The following is a 21,364-nucleotide window of genomic DNA, read 5'->3' on the forward strand; positions in this document are numbered from 1 at the left end:
GTTTTTATTTGTATATTATTGTAACATTATTCATAAAAAACGGAGAACAAACTTCAGGTTACATTTTGGAAAATTTACCCTTAACCAAAAAAGAAAAAAAAAAAAAGGATCGGAGCAGTAAATATATAGTAAATAAAAACTTTTCCCTCCATCTCTATCATTTTTGTATTTGAATTAAGAATAAAAATACCAAACACGAAAAAATACTCAACTAACAGTGAACCGGGATCAAAATGGTTTCAGAATTTCCTTTAGCTTTTCTTTCTTGATTGTAGTATTCTTTCCATCTTTTGGGGCAAAAGCCCAAAAATCCTTGATGCTTTGCCCCTTTTTTGCATGTACCTTTTGTTACAAAGGCTTTGTCGTCATAGACCAATCCACACATATTCACTTTCTTTTTACACTAAACTGATTGATCAGTGTTTAAGATGGAAAAGACCCAATTTTGCAAAATCCATTCATGCCCAGCTGATAAAACTTGGTTTTAATGGCACTTTTCTGGGAAATCGTTGCGTTGATATGTATAGCAAAGCTGGCCTTTTTAGTTATGCTTTGAAAGTGTTCGATGATATAGCTGATAGGAATGTCTATTCTTGGAATATATGCTTGAAAGCGTATGTACAACATGGTGATTTTGAGAAGGCGCGTTTAATATTTGATAAAATGCCTGAAAGAGATGTTGTGAGCTGGAATTCAATGATTTCAGGGTATGTGTCATGTGGTTTCTCAGAGCAAGCGTTGGAGTTGTTTCTTGATATGCAGAAAAATGGTGTGAGGCCGAGTGGGTTTACGTTTTCGATTTTGATCTCGTCTGTTGAGTGTGTCTTTGTTGGTAAGCAAATACATTGCAGTATGTTGAGAAATGGTGTCGATTTTTCCAATGTGGTGGTTGGCAATTCTTTGATTGATATGTATGGGAAGGTTGGCGTTGTGGAATATGCTCTTAGTGTGTTTTGGAGTATGAAGGAGTTGGATGTCATATCCTGGAACTCATTGATCTCGGCTTGCTGTAAATCAGGTTATGAAGAATTAGCAATTGACGTGTTCTGTTGGATGAGATATCAAGGATATGCATCAGATGAGTTTACCGTGTCGAGAGTGATTTCAGCCTGTTCTGGCTCGCGGAATTTGGAAAAGGGTAAACCAATTTTATGTCTTTGTATAAAGATGGGGTTTTTCTCGAATACTATTCTTTCAAGTGCTGCTATTGACTATTTATCTAAATGCAACAGAATGGAGGACTCGGTGCATATATTTGAAGAATCTAGTATTTGGGATTCAGCTCTTTGCAATTCCATGATTTCAGCATATGCACAGCATGGTTTAGAAGAGAAAGCATTTGGGCTTTTTGTCGATTCAATTAGGGAGAATATTAGGCCCACTGAGTTCACTCTTAGCTCTGTTCTCAATTGTGCTTCAGCCTTCTTAGCGTTGGAGCAGGGAAGTCAAGTCCATTCTTTAGTGATCAAATCAGGGTTTGAATCAGATTCTATTGTTTCCAGTTCACTTGTAGACATGTACTTTAGATTTGGATTAGTTGATGCTGCCCTGGGGATCTTTGCTACCATGGTTGTGAAAGATCTAATAGCTTGGAATACTGTAATAATGGGATTGGCTCATAATGGAAAATTTCTTGAATCTATTGGCCTTTTCAAGCAACTAAAATCTAGGGGACTAGAGCCAGATAAGATTACATTTTCTGGTGCTCTATTGGCATGCAGATACGGTGGATTGCTTGAAGAAGGAATGGCTATATTTTCTTTAATGGAAAAGGATTATGGAATTGCACCCAGGGATGAACATTATGCTTGTGTTGTGGACTTGATGAGTCGAGCAGGTAAACTTAAAGAAGCAATAGCTATAATGGTAGTTATGCCCCATCCACCCAATGCTCTGATGTGGGAATCAATACTTTGTGCTTGTAGAATTTATGGAGATTTGAAACTTGTTGAAAAAGTTGCAGAGAGAATGATTGATTTGAAAATAGAGTCATTATTGTCTTGTTCACTGTTGGCTCAAGTGTACGAGCACAATGGTAGATGGGAGAGCCTAGTTAGAGTAAGGAGGTTTATGAAGCAGAAATATGAAGTGTTTGATTCTAGTTGGGTTGGATTTGGAGGCAACTTATTTGCTTTTAAAACAAACGAAACATTTCACCAAGGTGGTGAGGATGTCTATTCATTGTTGAGATTATTGACCCTGGAGATGCATGATCAAGTTTACCTATGACAGCACTTTTTTGGGTGTAAATTGGAAGAGCAGGTTGTAAGTAGAACAGAAGCATGGAGCAACGTGCATTTTTGCACCAGAGTTATCCTTTTACCGAGAATCTATTAAGCATACACATATTTTGAAGTGGAGGAGTTGCTATTGCGTTTGCTTATACTTTCAACGAACCTGGATACATCAGCGTTTTAACTTGTGCTTTGAATGAGAACAGCCTCAATATCTTAGATATGGAACAAGACCAAAGAATGGTCAAAACAAGCAACTGAATTTTTCCCTATTAGCATGAAGACTGTCTCATATTCCTTAATTGTTCTTGAGTTGAAGAGACACCTCAACATATATTCATTTTGGGACATTTCTGCTGCTATTTCTTGGATGACAGTAAGTTCAATTGTTCTGATATTCTCAACAAGGAATCCTGTTTTGATGACTCAGAGGATCTAAGCCAGGAAACTTTCCTACTCATGTTCATCCTGCAAGGTCAGTGTTTCCACTGGCGATATGGAAGCTCCTTGGTAAGCCCTATGATATCAGCAAAGCTACTCAACTACTTGTTAGATAATGGTTACTCGGTAGTAACAGTCTTGACCGAATTAATGGTTTATACTTGTATTAAACATGCCAGTGTAGATAATGTCAATCCTTTATGTTAAAAAAGATCTATGGTCATTGCTTATGCTATTCTTTTTTGTGTGCTAGGAACAGATATTTAAAATGTAATCAAAATTTTGCTCTATAATTATCAGAAATACTGATAGTTCTCCTCCAACTTCCATGGAGATCAGTGTTTTTGTTCTAACAAATAATAAGTTGAAAGTTGGAATCAGAAGAAAAGGTATGTTTCAACCAGCCTTATAATTCAGAAAGGAAAAACTGAATAGCCAGTTACAAGTAACCGAGAAGATAATGGCCACAATCATTAAATTAACTGAACTAAATATTTATTGATAAACAGAAATTAGCTGTTAAATCGGACTGAGTCAAGAAGTTGAAACTTGAAAGACTAGATTTGCTATTTGGCTTTTGGCTGAAAGGAATTTGATCCTTGTCTGTGAGAATGCATGAAGCATATGTAGGACAATAATTTCACCGCTGGGCAGATAAGTTCAATGATCCTATGAGGCCAAACGATGATAGTGACACGTAATATTTGACCCCCCAGAAAATGAAGATGGATAAACTCTTCATCCCTATCTTCACGAGTGTCGGTAGAGAAAATGGACTTGTAAAGCCCCTGTTCCTGAGGGATCGTTTCACTCATGAAATGACACGGGATTGGATTATTAATCCTATGTCATTCCATGTTTGATATTTTATAGAAGGGATGATACGTTTCACGAGTTAATCCCCTGTACCGGGGATAAATTAATTTATCGGGAAAGGTGGTATGAATTATTTCGGGATGAGGAAGTAGGTAGGATGATGACAATTTAGACTAGAGGTGTCAAAATGGGTGATTTGGGCGGGTTTGGGTTGGGTAAAATGGGTAATGGGTATAAGTGAGTCAACTCATTTATACCCATTTAATTAGATGGGTATAAATGGGTAAGTCAAAAAATGAATTGGGTAACCTAATTACCCATTTATAACTCATTTATTTTAACTTTTTGCAAACTCATTTAAATTCATTTTTGCAAACTAAGTTATCAATTTATACCACTCTTTGTACCCATCATTAGTTTTAAATATTTACTTATAATGTTCAATAAACTTAATTACCAATTTTTCGGGATGAGGAAGTAGGTAGGATGATGACAATTTAGACTTATTTGTTCCTGCTAATAAAATAATGCTTTATTCTAATAATTGGATAAACTTACCCTCTAGCTATAATAATATTTAAATTTTGGGGTAATTAATAGCATAATAAAGTTTTGGACAAATCTGCCCATACTAGTAAAAATTGAGTTTTGGACTAATTTGTCCATATCAATGATATACAATAACTTTGGACTAATTTGCCCATGCAATTAACAAAACTAATTTTTGTACTCTTTTGCCCATATTAATGACATAACTAAAATTTTGGACAAATTTGCCCCTTCTAATTAAAATTTTATGTTTTGAATTAATTTGCCCATTTTAATGAAATAACTAAAATTTTGACTAATTTACCCCCATTATTGATAAAATTAATATTTTGATTAATTTGCCCCTACTAAATGCTTTGATGGATTTACCCCTACTAAAAACTGAGTTTGGGCTTACTAAAAGTCAATTTATATCCCTAATTGTAGGTCTATCAAAGAGGGGTAATTTTAGTTTATAAATAAATAAAATACCACCTCATCCTATCTCCAACTAAATGCAAGTTGACATTATTTTGTAAAACATCCAATCTGACATAAAACTAACCAAACACAAGAGTACTTATCCAGAGATGACTCGATTCAGGATGAATATTCAAGAATAAATAAGTCCTTCTCGTCCAATTCGTGAACCGAACGCACACTAAGGTGTTTAGGTTACCTTATGAATTTGTTGTCTGTGAATTGAATCTAAAATTCAGCAGTTAAGATCATCAACCCCCTTGTCTATGTGACATTGACCACCGTTCAGATCTATTGTATCTATTAAATTGTAAATTTGTAATTTTTAGAGCATGTTTAACTTGCCATTAGGGCAGTGATGTAATCAATCTGTTAATGAAATTTTCTTTTATAAAAAAATAAACAAATAAATATCTCTCACGCTTTTATCCAAAAAAAAGATTGAAACGAATGACAAATTTAAATTTTTTTTTAAAACCAAAAGACAAGAAAAATTAGCACATATGCTAATCCAGCCTGGCCCCATTCTCTTTTTTTGGGCCTAAGAGGACAAGAGAATCATCAAGTCAAGTCGAAATCATAATGTGGCATAATATTAACCTTTCAATTGAAACTTGCGCACAGGAAAAATTGGGGACCTAAAGTAAAAATCTTCTTTCCCTATAACACAATTCTGGCCTGATTTCATTTGTATTTGCGGTTAAGGAGTCCTTTGCTCAAATATAGTCAGGAATTGAAGATTTACCTTAATTTTTTTTTTGATAATAAAAATAAAATAATTTCATTAATCAGGAGATCGAATCTGCAACAAGTGCAGGACAAATAAAAGATGGAGGAGAGTCTCTCCATATACAAGAGTCTGCAAGATTAATAGCATACTTGGCATAGTTATGAGCTGGAACATTAAACGACCTAGGAATCCATGAAACTTCCCAACACATGAAATCTTGACATAAGACAATGGTATCATCAATCAACAAGCCACATGATGAATCGTCAGATTCCAAACACTCTAGCATTTTGATGACTTTTTGTGAATCTCCTTCCAAAACGATCTTATTGAAACCCAAAGATTGCAGTAGCTGAGTAGCATGTTTGGCCGCATATGATTCAACCACATTTGGTTCCAATATCCCAAGAATTTTCTTGGAGAGGCCAGCAATGAAACTTCTTTTATCATCCCGGATAATGACACCAACCCCTGATGATTTATCCTCCAGAAACACAGCTCTATCAAAGTTCGCCTTAACAAAAGCTGCTTTGGGTCGTGTCCAATGACCTATCGATAACCTTGATTGGGGAGAGGCAAGTGTATGGCACTTATCTTTGGAGTTTGCTTCATGGAATTGATTTAGGAATGCTATGGATAGGGAGACCAAGCTCAGAGGATCTCTGTAGGGCCCATCAAAGGTTGCTCCATTCCGATTATTCCATAAATTCCAAAGAATAACCCCCGCCAATTCCATCTCTTTGCTTGATAGTCGCAAAAGTTGGTTGGGAAGCCAAGACGTAATCTGATCAGCCGATTGCAGTTGAATTTTCTGGCTTAAGAAACTAAGCGCCCACGTTTGCACCGCTACAGGACAAGTTAAGAAGGTATGATCCACATCATCAATTGGAGCGAGACATAACGGGCAAGAGGTATCTAAATGGAGCCCTTTAGTATTGAGTTTTGTGCTGGTTGGCAGTATATCCTTACATGCCCTCCATAAGAAAATTTTAATTTTCTCAGGAAGCTTCACCCAAACACTTTGCTTTAAAGCACTACTACTTGATGGCAAATTCTCCCAATTAGAAAATCGCTGCTTGATCAAGTGATATGCACTCTTCACAGTAAAAGATCTATTCTTTGAAAAGTGCCAGATGAGCTTATCCCTATTGTGAGAGTCTCCAATTGGGATGCTTTGAATTAATTCAGTCTCCTCAGGCCAAAAAATTTCCTGCAATAAGTCAACTCGCCAAGTCTTTCACTCCCAGTCTATTAGGGAATCAACTGTGGAATTCTCGGGCAATGCAGTAGACCGCGACACGATCTTAAAAGTAAATGGCCGTGGAAGCCACCTATCTGACCAGATTTTGATAGACTGGCCAGAACCAACTCGCCATCTGCTTCCTGCCTCAATATACTTCCTGACCTCACATAGTCCGCGCCAAGACCAGGAAGGCCGCGATCCTTCCTGAGCTTGGAAGAAATCAGTATTGGAAAAGTATTTAGCTTTATATACCCGATGAAGAAGGCTAGATGGTTGTGTAGCAATGCGCCACGCTTGCTTAGATAACAATGCGAGATTAAAAGTTTTAAGCTGCCTAAAGCCCATTCCTCCATCTTCCTTTCGGTTGTAAAGTTTATCCCAACTAACCCAGTGAATCGGCCTAGCCTTATTTCCATCACCCCACCAAAAATTGCTCATCATTGATTGGATATCCATTAGCAAAGAATCTGGAAATTTGAAACAAGACATCGAATATGTGGGAATTGCCTGAACAACTGCTTTCAGCAACACTTCCTTTCCCCCTTTTGATAACCGTTGTTCATTCCATCCTTGAATTCGTTGCCAAATTCTATCCTTGATAGAAGAGAATACCTCACGCTTGGAGCATCCAATAATGGTGGGAAGACCAAGATATTTCTCATGTGCAACCACTTCTTTAATATTTAGAAATTGAGTGATATCTTGTCGGGTTGAGAAATCTGTGTTACTACTGAAAACCACAGCTGATTTCTGAAGATTTATCACTTGCCCAGAAGCTTCCTTATATAGTTGCAAGATATCCTGAATATGTCGAGCTTCCTGTAGGGTCGCTTTGCCAAATAACAAAGTATCGTCTGCAAATAATAAATGAGAAAGCTTAGGGCCACTCTGACTTATTCGTACTCCTGACAATTTACCACACGCCTCTGCTTCTTGCAATAGACAGGAAAAAGCCTCTGCACATATAAGAAATAAATACGGAGAAATTGGATCGCCTTGTCTAATGCTCCGCTGTAGTCGTAGATAACCAAATTGAACACCATTCAGCTGAAAAGAATAAGAAACAGTAGAGAAACAACTGGAAATAAGATCAACAAACTGTTAGGAGAATATTAGTATTCTTATAGATAATAAATTAGTAAGGGTATTCTTGTAAATAGTCTGTTAGGTTTGTATTCCTATAAATACTAGTTGGTCACTCATAATACGGTGACTAGATGTTTTCCTCCCAAGATACCTGTTGACATGGTATCAGAGCAAAAGTCCTAGGGTTAGGGTTAAATATCTAGCAAAAGTTTTAGCCATCGAGACTGTTCACGCGATACTGTTCATCGCGACTGTTCACGCGGGGGGGCACTGTTCATCGGGGGTACTGTTCACGCGACGTTGTTCACTGTTCACGGCACTGTTCACGAGGCGCTGTTCACTGTTCACGGCACTGTTCATGCGCTGTTCATCTCGAGTTTTGACCCTTCGTTTGGTTTGGAGTGCTATTCGCTATGGCTGAAAATCTATCAAAAGGTATTGTGACGTCTACTAATATTATGCCAATGGTGATGCCTCAAATCACAAATTGGAAGTTGAATGACACTAATTATCAACAGTGGTCAAAAGCCGTTAAGATTTATCTGACAGGCTTAGGAAAGCAACGATATCTCACAGATGACTCTCCTACGGAGGACAATAAGAAACTAATGTGGATTCAAGAGGATGCCCAAATTCTTGGAGCAATATGGAATTCTATGGAGCCACGAATTGCCTACATGTGTTCTCATTGTGAGACAACAAAAGAAGTTTGGGATTATGTCTGGTTATTATACTGTAGTAATCTTTCACGGATGTATGATATTTTTTTGGAGTATTTTCAGTTGCAACAAGATAACAAGACAGTAACTGAATACATTGCTGATCTTAAGTGAGTATCAGAAGAATTAAATGCCGTAATGCCTCTCTCAAGTGATATTACAGTTATGCAGAGGCAAAGAGAACAAATGCTTGTGCTCAAATTCTTGGCCGGTCTCAAGCCAGAATTTGAACCAATCAAATTTCAAATTTTAGCAGGTGAACAATTACCATCCTTTGCAGAGACGTATGCTCAGGTCTTACGTTCTGCATCTAAGGACACTGCACAGGGTGATGGTGCTCTAATTAATGACAAATCTGCTTTAATTGCTAACAATGGTCGGATAGAGCAACTTAACTTGGGACGTGGCTCTCGTGGAGGAAGAAGTAAGGAGGTCGTGGGGGTCGTGGAGGTCGAGGCACCCGTGAGTGCACTCATTGTGGTTTGAAAAATCACATTCATGATACTTGTTGGGATTTACATGGAAAATCACCTCGGTTTGCTAATGCAGTTACCATTGACCAAGCTGAATCAAGTTCTTCAGCACAAGGATCCCAGAAGACTTTTACCATATCCGAGGAAGATTATGTCAAATTTCTGCAGTACCAAACTGTAAATCACGCATCTCTTCCCTCTGCTTCTTTAACACAAAAAGGTAATACTATGGCTTGTCTCTCCACTTCCAAAAATTTTGACTCATGGATCATTGATTCCGGAGCTACTGATCATATGTCAAGTACCTCTAGAAATTTTTCTAATTTTCAAGAGTCTACTTCCTTTTCTCATGTTATTTTAGCTGATGGATCTACAACTAAAGTTAAGGACTAGGCACTGTAGAAATTAACACATCTCTTCCTCTGTCTTCTGTTCTTTACGTACCCAATTTGCCTTTTAATCTAATGTCCGTTAGTAAGCTTACCAAATTTTTACAGTGTTCAGTTATTTTTCTCCTGATTTTGTTGTTATTCAGGATTTGAAGACAAAGAGGACGATTGGTGGAGGACGTGAGCATAATGGTCTTTATTTTCTTAACTCTAATGGTCCGATTGCGTGCCTTGCTACTGTTTCTCCTCTTGAAATTCACTGTCGTTTGGGTCATCCGTCTCTACAAAATTTGAAGAAGTTGGTTCCTACCTTGAGCCAGTTGTTTTCATTAGAATGTGAGTCTTGTCAATTAGGAAAGCATCATCGTGTTCCTTTTGCCCCTAGGGTCAATAAACGGGTTTCGAAACCCTTTTTGTTAGTTTATTCTGATGTTTGGGGTCCTAGTCGAGTCACTTCAAAGTTAGGTTTTAAATATTTTGTAATGTTTGTTGATGATTTTTCCAGAGTTACATGGTTTTATTTAATGAAAAATCGTTCAGAATTATATTCCATTTTTTGTGCATTTGTTACAGAAATAAAGAATCAATTTGGTGTGTCTGTACATATATTTCGCAGTGATAATGCGAAAGAATATTTTTCCACTCCTTTTGATACCTTTATGACTAAGTCCAGTATCTTTCATCAGTCCTCTTGTCCTCACACTCCACAACAGAATGGAGTTGTCGAAAGAAAAATTGGACATTTAATTGAAGTTGCTCGGACACTTTTGTTGCACATGAATGTGTCCAAACAATTTTGGAGTGATGCAGTTCTAACTGCATGTTATTTAATTAATCGCATGCCATCCAATATTCTTGAAAGCCGATTACCTCACTCCATTCTTTTTTCTCATGAACATGTGTTTAAATTGCCTCCTCGTATTTTTGGATGTGTGTGCTTTGTTCATCAGCTTGCTCCCGGAGTGGATAAATTAGATTCTCGTGCTATTAAGTGTATTTTCTTAGGATACACACGAGTGCAAAAAGGGTATAGATGTTACAGTCCAGTTTTAAATCGATTTTTTACTTGTGCTGATGTTACTTTCTTTGAATCCACTCCATATTTTATCAAACAAAGTATGTCTTGTGAGTTAGACCAGTGTCCCTCTTTTTTCTCTCCTGTTTTACCAGTCTCTTTCCCTTTATTACCTGAGTTCTCTAGTTCACCAGATTCCATAACTCGATTATCTCGTTCTCATCTTCAAGTTTACTCTCGTCGTTCCATGGTTAAGAAAGTTCCTGATATGCCACGCACTTCACCAATTAACTCTCAATCTTCAAATCCAGGTATGACGCCCTCCTCTGAGTTAGATCTTCCTATTGCTTTACGCAAAGGTAAGAGACATTGTACTTCACATCCTATTTCTAATTTTGTTTCTTATTCTCATCTCTCTATGTCATATTCTTCTTTTGTTGCTTCCCTTGATTCTATCTCCATTCCTAAGTCTATTACCTATGCTCTTAATCATCCTGGTTGGAGATTAGTTATGCAAGAAGAGATGTCTGCTTTGGAACAAAATGGTACTTGGGATCTTGTTCCTCGTCCTTCAGGTAAGCCTGTTGTTGGTTGTAAATGGGTGTACACTATAAAAGTGCAGCCTAATGGTTCTATTGATAGATTGAAGGCTCGTCTGGTAACTAGAAAATTTACTCAGGTGTATGGAGTAGACTACTTAGAAATATTTTCTCCTGTTGCAAAGATTACCTCTGTTCGTCTTCTTATCTCTTTGGCAGCAACTTATAATTGGCCATTGCATCAGTTGGATGTGAAAAATGCATTTCTGCATGGAGATTTGGAAGAAGAGGTATATATGGAACAACCTTCTGGATTTTTTGTTCAGGGGGAGAATCCGCGGTTGGTTTGTCGTTTGAAAAAATCCTTATATGGATTAAAACAGTCTCCGAGGGCTTGGTTTGGCAGGTTTAGTAGTGTTGTCATGGAGTTCGGTCTAACAAGATGTGGAGTAGATCACTCTGTATTTTATCAGCATTCTAATGCTGGTAAAATTTTATTAGTTGTTTATGTGGATGACATTGTGATTACAGGTGATGATGTTGTGGGGATCCAGAAACTTAAATCCAATCTGCAGGTAAATTTTCAGACAAAGGATTTAGGTCATCTATAGTATTTTCTGGGTATTGAGGTAGTTCGGTCTAAATATGGGATTTATTTATGTCAAAGAAAATATGTACTCGATATGTTGAGTGAAGTTGGAATGTTAGATTGCCGACCTGTGGATACTCCTATGGATCCCAATGTGAAATTAGCAGGAGATCAATGTGCATTACTTGATGATCCTAAGCAATATCGAAAACTTGTGGGTAAATTAAATTATCTCATTGTAACGAAACCTGACATTTCGTTTGCAGTGAGTGTTGTGAGTCAATTTCTTGACACCCCTCGTACTAGTCATTGGGATGCTGTTATACGGATTCTCAGGTATCTTAAGAGTGCTCCTGGAAAAGGGTTGCTGTATCAAAATCATGGACACACTGATATTGAAGGATATTGATGCAAATTGGGCTGGTTCTGTCTCAGATCGAAGATCGACTACAGGATATTGTGTGTTTGTTGGTGGTAATTTAGTGTCGTGGAAGAGTAAGAAGCAAACAGTTGTATCCAGATCAAGTGCAGAATCTGAATACCGTGCTATGGCTCACACTGTGTGTGAGTTGGTTTGGTTGAAGAGCATGTTACTGGAACTTGGGTTTGAGCATAAACAGCCTATGAATTTAGTGTGTGATAATCAGACGGCTGTTCATATTGCGTCTAATCCAATGTTTCATGAAAGGACAAAACATATTGAAGTTGATTGTCATTTCATTCGAGAGAAATTGTTTGACGGGGTCATCAAGGCATCTCATGTACCGTCTGTAGATCAATTGGCTGATGTGTTTACCAAAAGTTTAGGGGGGTCTAGGGTGAAATACATTTGTAACAAGTTGGGTGCTTATGATATATATGCTCCAACTTGAGGGGGAGTGTTAGGAGAATATTAGTATTATTATAGATAATAAATTAGTAAGTGTATTCTTGTAAATAATCTGTTAGGTTTGTATTCCTATAAATACTAGTTGGTCACTCATAATACGGTGACTAAATGTTTTCCTCCCAAGATACCTGTTGACACAAACAAAGGATGAAAACCTAAAGCCAACATCATTCCTTTCAGAAAAGGCCACTCAACCCTATCAAATGCTTTGCTCATGTCCAATTTAATAGACATGGATCCCTCCCTGCCTGCCGACTTTGATTTAAGAGAGTGGTTAACTTCGTAAGCAATCAGGATATTATCTGTAATAAGACGACCAGGAACAAAAGCAGACTGAAAGGGTGAGAGAATTACTGAAAGAACTTTATTTAATCTATTGGCTATAACCTTAGAAGCTAATCTATAAATTATATTACATAGACTAATCGGATGAAATTGAGTGATATTAGATGGGCATTGGCATTTTGGGATAAGCACAATGTAAGTGAAATTCAATTGATTATCAAAATGCCCGTTGTTCAGGAATTCAAGAACACATTTCACTACATCCTGACTAACAATATGCCAAAATTTCTGATAAAATATTGGGGACAAGCCATCAGGACCGGGAGATTTAAAAGGATGCATTTGATTTAAAGCTTGTGTTACCTCAGAGGTTGAGTAAGTTCGCAGAAGCGAATCATTCATTCGTCTAGATACCTTGGGGTGCACTCTTTGCAAAACTGCATCAATTATCTCAGGAGATGGCTTTGAACTGGAAAAAATAGATCCAAAATGGTCCAAGATAATGTGCTCCAGATCATCATGGGAGTTACACCACACACACACACGCATCAAATAGACATATACATGTGTTTAAACAAAATGTATTCACACACACACGCATATATATATATATATATATTTTTTTAGGGTTTCCCTCACACACATAATTAGTGAGAAATGAAAATTCATTTTTTGAAATGTGAGGGATGGAGAAATTCATTTTGTGAAATGCGAGGGATGAAAAAAATCATTTTATAAAATGTGAGGGACGAAAAAATTTATTTTATAAAATGTGGAGGACTATAGATCAGATTATATAAAATATAATTTGATAAATTTACCCTTAAAAAATGATCATGTGCCTTACACATGATGGATTCCGGCCAAAAAATGATCGAAAACCTAATTAGGGACTAAATTTGATCGATGTGAATATGTAAGGGACATAAAATTATACTTTTAAAAGTGAGAGACGAAAAAAGTTATTTTACAAATGTGAAGGACGTTTTGGATGATTTTCCCTATTTATAACAAATGAAAAACAAAAGCAAAAGGTATGAAGGTTTATTCTAACTAGACAAAATACAGTATTTTTTTTTTAAATATCAAAAGTTAAAATTTGGAAATTTGTTTAAAGTTTTTGCAAGTTACAAAAATAATATCTTCTTTACTGTAAAATGTTTTGAGTTAATTTAAGAAATTTTACATATTTAAATCTTTTACATATTTTTAAATTTTGTAATTTTTTTTCCCAATCAGTGGTTCGAAAAGTAAAGTGATATAACAAGCTAAAAATTACATATAAACTTATTTGTACTGTTTTTAATCTGGTGCAAAAAGATATTCTCATGGTTTGAAATGAGTTTTAAATATCATAGAAAGTTTAAAATAGAGGAGTTAAGTGAGATTTTTCAAAGTTTAATGTGCCAAATAAAGTTGTCCGAAATCTCAGGGAGGTTTCTAAAATTATCCCAAGACAAAATCCACGTTTTCAAATGCTGAATTACTTTACGTGGTGAGTTGCGTTTAGCTTTGCACAATGTCAGATTTGGCATCATACTAAAACTCATGAACCACTAAACCTTTTTTTGCTTGTTTTTGGTTAGATAACAGCTACGTTTATATATTTGTTCAATCAACACATTTCCCCAAACGTGCCAAATCAATTTGGTTAGATGTACACTAGGATTGGTTCATCTGCTCTCCTTTTTAGCTGCCTGTGTCCAGTTTGTTCCCTTAACCCCTTTAAGCTGATAGCGATGGTTGCGTGTCAATAATATGTCATGAATATATCTCTACGAAAACCGCCAAAACCATGATGGGATGGACACAGGAACACTCTGAGCAATAATTCTTGGACAGCCTTATTTTTGGCAAAAACCAGTTATCACTAGCACAAATCTCATTCTACTGTAATCACTACTAATTCCATCTTCATACATAGCTGTTTTCTTGAGTTACTTTTCTGAGTTTCAATGGCGTTTTGGTTGTCAAAATCAAGAAGCATTAGCAGTCTTCTGGGGAAAAGAATCGGTCTCTTGACAATTCTTCATGAAAGAAATAAAGGGTCATTCTTGCATTCAAGAAGGGATGCAGTTTTCAGGTACAAAAATTCGCCTGAATTCTCTACCAAGTCAGCCACCTTTTCCGCCACAGGCCGACGGTTCAAGTCCTCAAAAACTGGGGAACAAGTAGAATTGCCATCCTCCGATGAAGATGATGATGAAAATCAAGTAAGATTAATTTTTGTTTAGAATTCATAATTTTACTATTCTTGGAGCTCTTGCATGGCTTTCTCCAGTTCTTGTGATAATGATTTAGCATCAGTTAAGGTCTATGAACACAAGGTTTCATATTCGCGTAAAACTATATCATGTTTAATTAACGCTGGTGGCCTCCTGGGGATGGTGTCAGTGGCACCCAATTGAGTGGCAGAGACAATTTTTGTGTGTTATTTAGCTTTTTCTGTTTTACTTCTTTCTAGTAATTTTGTGAAAAAAAAATGAAAAAGAATTTATGGATTTAGCTCTGGATAATTCCAATAGTGGATAATAAGCTGCTAAGCTTCTCTTGTACTTTAGGAAATGGACACCAGTGTGCTTTGCAATTCAATGTGGCTAGAAATTTGAAATGAATTGTAAGCTACATCTGTAAGGTTTACCTCTATGCCTGTATTGGATTTCTTGAAGAATCAATCTATGCAAGCATAAAAAAGATATATCCTAGGTGGGATATGAAAGAATTAAAAAAAGAAAAGGAACAATATGGAAGTCAAAGATTTAGTAAGTTGGAACAGGGGTTAAAAAATGCAGAAGATGTTAAGATGACGACAAATTAAGTGATTAATCAACCTCTGCAACTAATGATTGATTATTAAGTACTATATCTCACAAGTTTCTATTTAAGTCTTAGATCTTTTCTACAATGGTCTAGCTCGATATCAATGACAGGTAGAGGAGAGGAATTTTCACCTTTTGTTATGAGATGAAAAAAATTTAGCCATTGCAGTTGCTTGTAAACAAGAGCTATGTTTTTAAGTAGTAAGGCTGTGTCTCATTATCTAAATCCTTGCAGGCTCACAAGAATGGTGGTTATGTGGAATAAATTAGCTGGTCTAGGTAGCCAAAAACTAAGGAAAATTATAAAAGCAAAAAAGAAAAGAAGAGATCTGGATAGACTTGACTACTTCATACCCCTTAGAAACTTGCTGGACATGATAAGATAAACTTGATTGTACTTAGCAATAAGTGACACATGTGGCTGGCCTCTTTTAACAGGTCCTCATATTCCTGCCCCTCCTTTTGTACACACTGTTGATGTATCTATCCATCTCATCTCGTGTTTCTCTCCTGTAAACCGCACTACATTCCAGGAATCATGAAACTGCCTCCTCTAGGCTATGTACCAGTACTTATTATTTGGGGTAAATTACGTATAATTCCCCTGTGGTTTCGTCTATTAGCACATGACCCCTCTAACGTTTCAAAATATTCACTTCACTCTCCTATGGTTTTATGTAAAATGGAAACTTGACAGAAAATAGCCTATGTAACGTCCTTAGTTGAAATAACCAATAGTGCCTTTATTTAAATGTTAAATCAATCAACGACTTAACCATCATGGAACTGCCTACTCTAGGCTATGTAATAGTACTTACTCCCTCCGTCCCATTTATTTAGTCATGTTTGGAGAATCCAACCTTGTAAGAATAGTGCTTTGATTGTAATGTTTGTGCTTCTCTTTTCAATTTTACCCCCACAAATTCAAAATTTAAATTTGAATAGTAACATGCATATGATTAAAAAGAAGGTCTGTATTGGAAAGAGAGACTAAAAGGTGTTTTGACTTTTCTAACATGACAATTGTTTTGGGACATCTCAAAATGGAAAGTATGACACTTTCAATGGGACAGGAGTATTATTTATGAGGGACTTGGTAGAGTTACAGTCATTAATGGTCCAGTGTTTTGCGGTTGGTGTATTTTTTCTAGCAATTGGTGTACAATCATACTACGTTGTTGTACTTGCAGCATTATGTTTGTGTAAACAAACTCCTATACAAGAAAAAGAATATCATCACATTCATGAACCCGAAGTCTTTTTATAAATTATTGGCGTACACAACTTGACCAGCCTCATAACTGTAGCTGCTACAAGTTAGCTTCGTACCACAAAAGCAAAATTTTTCATTTTATACTCTAAATTCACGAAAGAACATTTCATGATGGGAAGTAAAGGTTTGAATGTGGCTGTCAACTGTCCATGCTTTTCTAATTTGGTCGCCAAGAGACCTATGGAGCCTAGGAATATGCAAGATTCAAATACTAACTTAGAAGGCATTAAAACCAACAAAAAACAAAACTAGTATCCTTAGTGTAAAAACTTTTCAATTTCCCATAGAGTGATCAAAACTGTTTTTTTTTTTAAATAAATAAATAAATAAAAGTCTCCGCATGATGCTAATTATTCATGTATACTGTTGTTATTTTTGGTTGTGTAGCCATAAAGTTTGCCAAGACATCACCACCTGAAAATCAACCTATAACCTACAATTAAGCGGTAGTTGTCTCTTTGTGTGCTCAAGCACTACAATAAGCCCATTCTACTCCAAAGTAGCAAGCATGATTCGCAAGAAGTGAAAAAAAAGTGCAGAGACTGTAATAAGGTGAAAATGTTGGCAATGGATAATGAGATTACCTGGATTGTAAACAGCCAATTATGCTTTATTGCTGATGACCATAATGATGACAATGAGCTGGTTGGAGAATAACTTTCTGATATTGTTGCTATTCATAATTGGGCCAAGGATGCTTATGCAAATAATTTCATTGGTCAGATTACTTAATCGCCAGTACCTGGTTTCTTTTGCCCTGCTTATAGAGAAAATTGCTGGATTGGACCTGAGAAACATAAAAAATTTGACCTCACTCATTACAGCTTTGTTTCATTTGAAGATGACGAAATGGAAAGGCTTTAGTTTGGGAACAGTTTGTTTGTTTTTTTTTAATTATTAAGGTTGGAGATTATGAAAGACAATAAAGAATAATGCTGATCCAGCAATCCTCATGGCATAAGAACAAGTTCATGTTGTCAGTGAAGTTATTAGAACTAGCTGATGATGACACTAATTTATCTCATCATCATTTTTACACTTCTGGACTCCAGAAATATGCATAATTTGAGAAATAAAAGGATTATTGCTGTCTCGTGATTTAAGGAACCCACAAGAACTGTAATAAATTTTGAATACGATAATAATATATTTGAGACAAGCCTTGGTTATGGTCCAAGTATAATTTTTTTCAGCTCATTACTCTGGATAAAATAGGCTGTAGATTTTCCTGGAGGAAGGGTTGCATTCACTTCCCGGATGAATTTCACCTCTGAGTCATCTGGCAAGAGGATACCATGTTTTCGCGTCCTTGATGACAATGGCTACCCCATTGCAGGCAGCATATTTGAGCAGGTAATTGTTTTATTTGGATTTAGAATCCTTGTTTGAATTGTGTATTTATTCTGCCAAGTCTAAACTCTAAATGTTACAGAATTCTCTACTTATATTGCCTCTGATTAATTCTTGAAAGGTAAAATTTCCAGTATGATTTCAAAAGGAAACTAGTATTGATGTGAGGTTTTATTTTGGTCTAGAGATCGAGACTCAATATACTTATGTTAAGTTGATGTTCACAATCTAATTCCTGAGATAACATACACCAGGTGAACAAAGAAATTGCGGTTAGAATGTATAGTGGAATGGTTACCCTTCAAATAATGGACACAATATTATACGAGACGCAGAGGCAGGGAAGAATATCCTTCTATCTCACCTCAACTGGAGAAGAGGCCATTAACTTAGCATCAGCAGCTGCACTTAGCCCTGATGATGTTGTATTACCCCAGGTAAGCAATAAGCTACAAGCCAACGAAGATATTTTGGAAAGATGAAAGATTTATACAGTAGCATAGAGATGCATACAATTTATAATCTTTATGGGAAGGGGGGTGAGGTGGGGAAGAAAAGGGATAATGGATCATGAAGAAACCAAAAGAGTGAAAGGTAAAAGTTTGAGTCATACCTGAACTGATATGTCCGGCTTGTGAAACTGACCAGAGCAGAAGTGTTTAATATGAGAAATGTTTTTGTAAATGATCTCCAGGATGCTGTCAAGCAGTTTTTTATTTTTTAGGTCAGCTTTCAGTTTCTGCTAGAACAAATATTCTCAAGCTTGCTGCACTAATGTTGGCTTGTTTGGCCGTATAATGATGAAAGAACCCTGGCAAGATTCTTCGAAAGGGAGGAGGAGTTCCATGCTATTGACAATGTTTTCCTTAGGTTGATACTTCGTGTGGCACACTTCTCAGCAACTGGCCATTTTACAACCAACTGGCTAACTTTTACTCTTGTATTGCTAAAATAGGTTTGGACTAAAGCGACTTTCTAGTAGAATGACTAAAATGTAAATATCTCATCTATTGCAGTACCGGGAACCTGGAGTACTTTTATGGCGTGGATTCACCTTACAAGAATTTGCCAACCAATGTTTTGGGAATGAGGCTGATTATGGAAAAGGCAGACAAATGCCAATACATTATGGATCTCAAAAACACAATTATTTCACTGTCTCATCACCCATTGCGTAAGTACTAAATTTGATGCACAAACCTTACATGCCTTGTACAATAACCAATTCAAGAACATCATCTCAGAGGATCTCTGTCATTCCCTCTTCCTCAGTACACAGCTTCCTCAGGCAGCCGGTGTGGCTTATTCTTTAAAAATGGATAAAAAGGATGCTTGTGTTGTCACTTATATGGGGGATGGTGGCACCAGTGAGGTAATCATAGAGAGCTGTCCATCTTCTAAGAGACACTATTTTCACATCACTTCCTTGAAAGCATTCACTTTAAGAATCTCCATTTTTCTGTTAGTTTCCCCTGTTCTTTCTTTGTGCAAAGGCAACTTGTTTAGAGGTCTGATGGTTCAATTTTGTGGCAGGGGGATTTCCATGCTGCTTTGAACTTTGCAGCAGTTACGGAAGTTCCTGTGATTTTTATCTGCCGCAACAATGGGTGGGCAATTAGCACTCCTATTACAGAACAGTTCCGAAGTAATTCTTATCCATTTTTTGACCTCCTTTCGTACTTTTAGCATTACAGTGGCTTTCAAAATTTTGGTTTCCAGAGTACTATGTTGTCAATGGTAATCGACATTGAAAATGAATATGAGAAGGCATGCTATGAGCTTTCATGAATTTTGCACACGTTCTTACTTTTGTTGAACATCGACATTTAGAATTTTACTTCCGTTTCATATTATAACTGGCAGGTGATGGTGTAGTTGTCCGGGGTCAAGCTTATGGCATCAGAAGTATTCGTGTAGATGGAAATGATGCTCTAGCTGTCTATAATTCAGTACGTACAGCACGTCAAACGGCCATTAATGAACAGAGACCAATTTTGATCGAGGTGAAGACATACGTCTGGTTGATTAATGTCTTGGCCAATCTGTTAGTCCCTGGAAAGTAACTAAAAGATTAATATATCCATACCATTGACATATAATTTATCTGGATGGTTATTCAACCTGTAGGCTCTTACATATCGGGTTGGGCATCACTCTACATCCGATGATTCTACCAAATATCGAGCAGTGGATGAAATTGAACACTGGAAAACAGCTCAGAACCCTGTAGCCAGATTTAGGAAATGGGTACAGGGAAATGGCTGGTGGACTGATGAATATGAATCTGAATTTCGCAGCAACATCAGGAAGCAGGTTGAGTAAAATTGCACATGTTTCTTTTATAGCTCTTCAGTTAATATGCTACTGCAATAGCCGTTCAGATGAAAAAGTTTTGTTGCTCGACCTTCTGTTGCAGCTTATGGAAGCAATTCAACTGGCAGCTCGCAAGGAGAAGCCTCCAATTGCAAACCTTTTTACGGATGTGTATGAGGAAAATGCTCCTAATCTTGTAGAGCAAGAGAGATCACTTGGAGAAACTATCAAGAAACACCCACAGGACTACCCTTCTGATGTGCCCTTATAGAAGATTATTCTGCCTCTTTTTCTGCAAATGTTATTGTGGCTTTGGGGTGTCGGAAACGAACTCTGAAGCTGTAATTTACATGTCTGTAACCATGCACAGTAAACTTAACTCTTGTACATGAAAATAGAAAATATTGCATATGGAGAAGCAATTATCCAAATAGATTAGCTATTTTTTGGGGTGTTTTTGAAAAAATTTACTGTAACAGAGTTTTTAGAGTATATTTTGAAATATTTTTAGAAAATATTTTGAAATATTAAAGAATAGTAGAGCTTTTAAAATATATTTTGGAATTTTTTTAAACATTAAAAAAAATTTAGACTACTTTTTAGAGTACTTTTTAAAAAAAATTTATAGTTTTTGAAAAACTAAAGGATCCAAACTTAGGAATTATATGGATTAATCTTTCATATATTGAGACTGTATAAACTGTCAACATATATTATCATGGTATTGAATGAATGACAATTATATAAAATTTGAATTTGAAATTTAATTTTTACACGTTCATTATATATCCAACGATGATAATATATAATATGCTGTGAATCTATATAAGATTTACTTTTCTTTTATCACCAAGACAAAATCCTCTTTTTCTCCCCTGTTGTTGGAGTTTCATTTTTTTGGACAAGGGACAGGGACGGTTGCAGGTGCAACCGTTCCTGGCAGTTATGTGCATTTTGCACATTGTATAATTTTATTTATATATGGTGTAAATTACTTTCAATAATATGTAACTTTAAAACAAAATTTTATGAGCTTCATGCATGTTGTTAAAATCGAGATATAAGATAAAATTTGAATCATATAATTTTTTTGACCAAATCTTGATCATAAATTGTCGATGGACGGGTCCTTCTAATGACCGTCCCTGCCCCG

At 36.4% G+C, this 21,364-nt stretch overlaps 2 protein-coding genes across 4 annotated transcripts; both read left to right on the forward strand.

Moving 5' to 3' along the window:
- The first annotated feature begins 52 nt into the window (after positions 1–52).
- LOC113714315 (pentatricopeptide repeat-containing protein At1g43980, mitochondrial-like) lies at positions 53–2,905 on the forward strand. Its single transcript, XM_027238102.2, has one exon. It carries the CDS (start codon positions 337–339, stop codon positions 2,227–2,229), a length of 1,893 nt encoding a protein of 630 aa, XP_027093903.1. The 5' UTR covers positions 53–336; the 3' UTR covers positions 2,230–2,905.
- Positions 2,906–13,936: 11,031 nt separating this feature from the next.
- Positions 13,937–20,653, forward strand: LOC113715036 (2-oxoisovalerate dehydrogenase subunit alpha 1, mitochondrial-like). Of its 3 annotated transcripts, none has more exons than XR_011822528.1 (9): positions 13,937–14,669; positions 17,764–17,901; positions 18,153–18,335; positions 18,915–19,072; positions 19,171–19,270; positions 19,432–19,543; positions 19,762–19,942; positions 20,026–20,211; positions 20,315–20,510. XR_011822528.1 is itself a non-coding variant. In XM_027239185.2 (9 exons), exons 1-9 carry the CDS (start codon positions 14,412–14,414, stop codon positions 20,480–20,482), a joined length of 1,443 nt encoding a protein of 480 aa, XP_027094986.1. In that variant the 5' UTR covers positions 13,941–14,411; the 3' UTR covers positions 20,483–20,653. The 3 variants fall into 3 exon arrangements, 2 of the variants coding, with proteins under 2 accessions (XP_027094986.1, XP_027094987.1); XM_027239185.2 differs by having other exon boundaries at positions 13,941–14,669; positions 19,762–19,901; positions 20,315–20,653; XM_027239186.2 differs by having other exon boundaries at positions 14,531–14,669; positions 17,742–17,901; positions 19,762–19,901; positions 20,315–20,653.
- Positions 20,654–21,364: the final 711 nt, after the last annotated feature.

Source organism: Coffea arabica, chromosome 10c (genome assembly GCF_036785885.1).
Source record: "Coffea arabica cultivar ET-39 chromosome 10c, Coffea Arabica ET-39 HiFi, whole genome shotgun sequence".
In the NCBI taxonomy this organism is placed as follows: Eukaryota; Viridiplantae; Streptophyta; class Magnoliopsida; order Gentianales; family Rubiaceae; genus Coffea; species Coffea arabica.

What these genes read in the sequence shown, in the direction of transcription:
- LOC113714315 (XM_027238102.2), top strand. Translation starts at nt 337, where the DNA reads ATGTACCTTTTGTTACAAAGGCTTTGTCGTCATAGACCAATCCACACA.
- LOC113715036 (XM_027239185.2), top strand. Translation starts at nt 14,412, where the DNA reads ATGGCGTTTTGGTTGTCAAAATCAAGAAGCATTAGCAGTCTTCTGGGG. An exon ending in CAGGCAGCATATTTGAGCAG is followed by an intron (nt 17,902 to 18,152) that starts GTAATTGTTTTA and finishes AACATACACCAG; the next exon opens with GTGAACAAAGAAATTGCGGT. An exon ending in ACTGTCTCATCACCCATTGC is followed by an intron (nt 19,073 to 19,170) that starts GTAAGTACTAAA and finishes CCTCTTCCTCAG; the next exon opens with TACACAGCTTCCTCAGGCAG.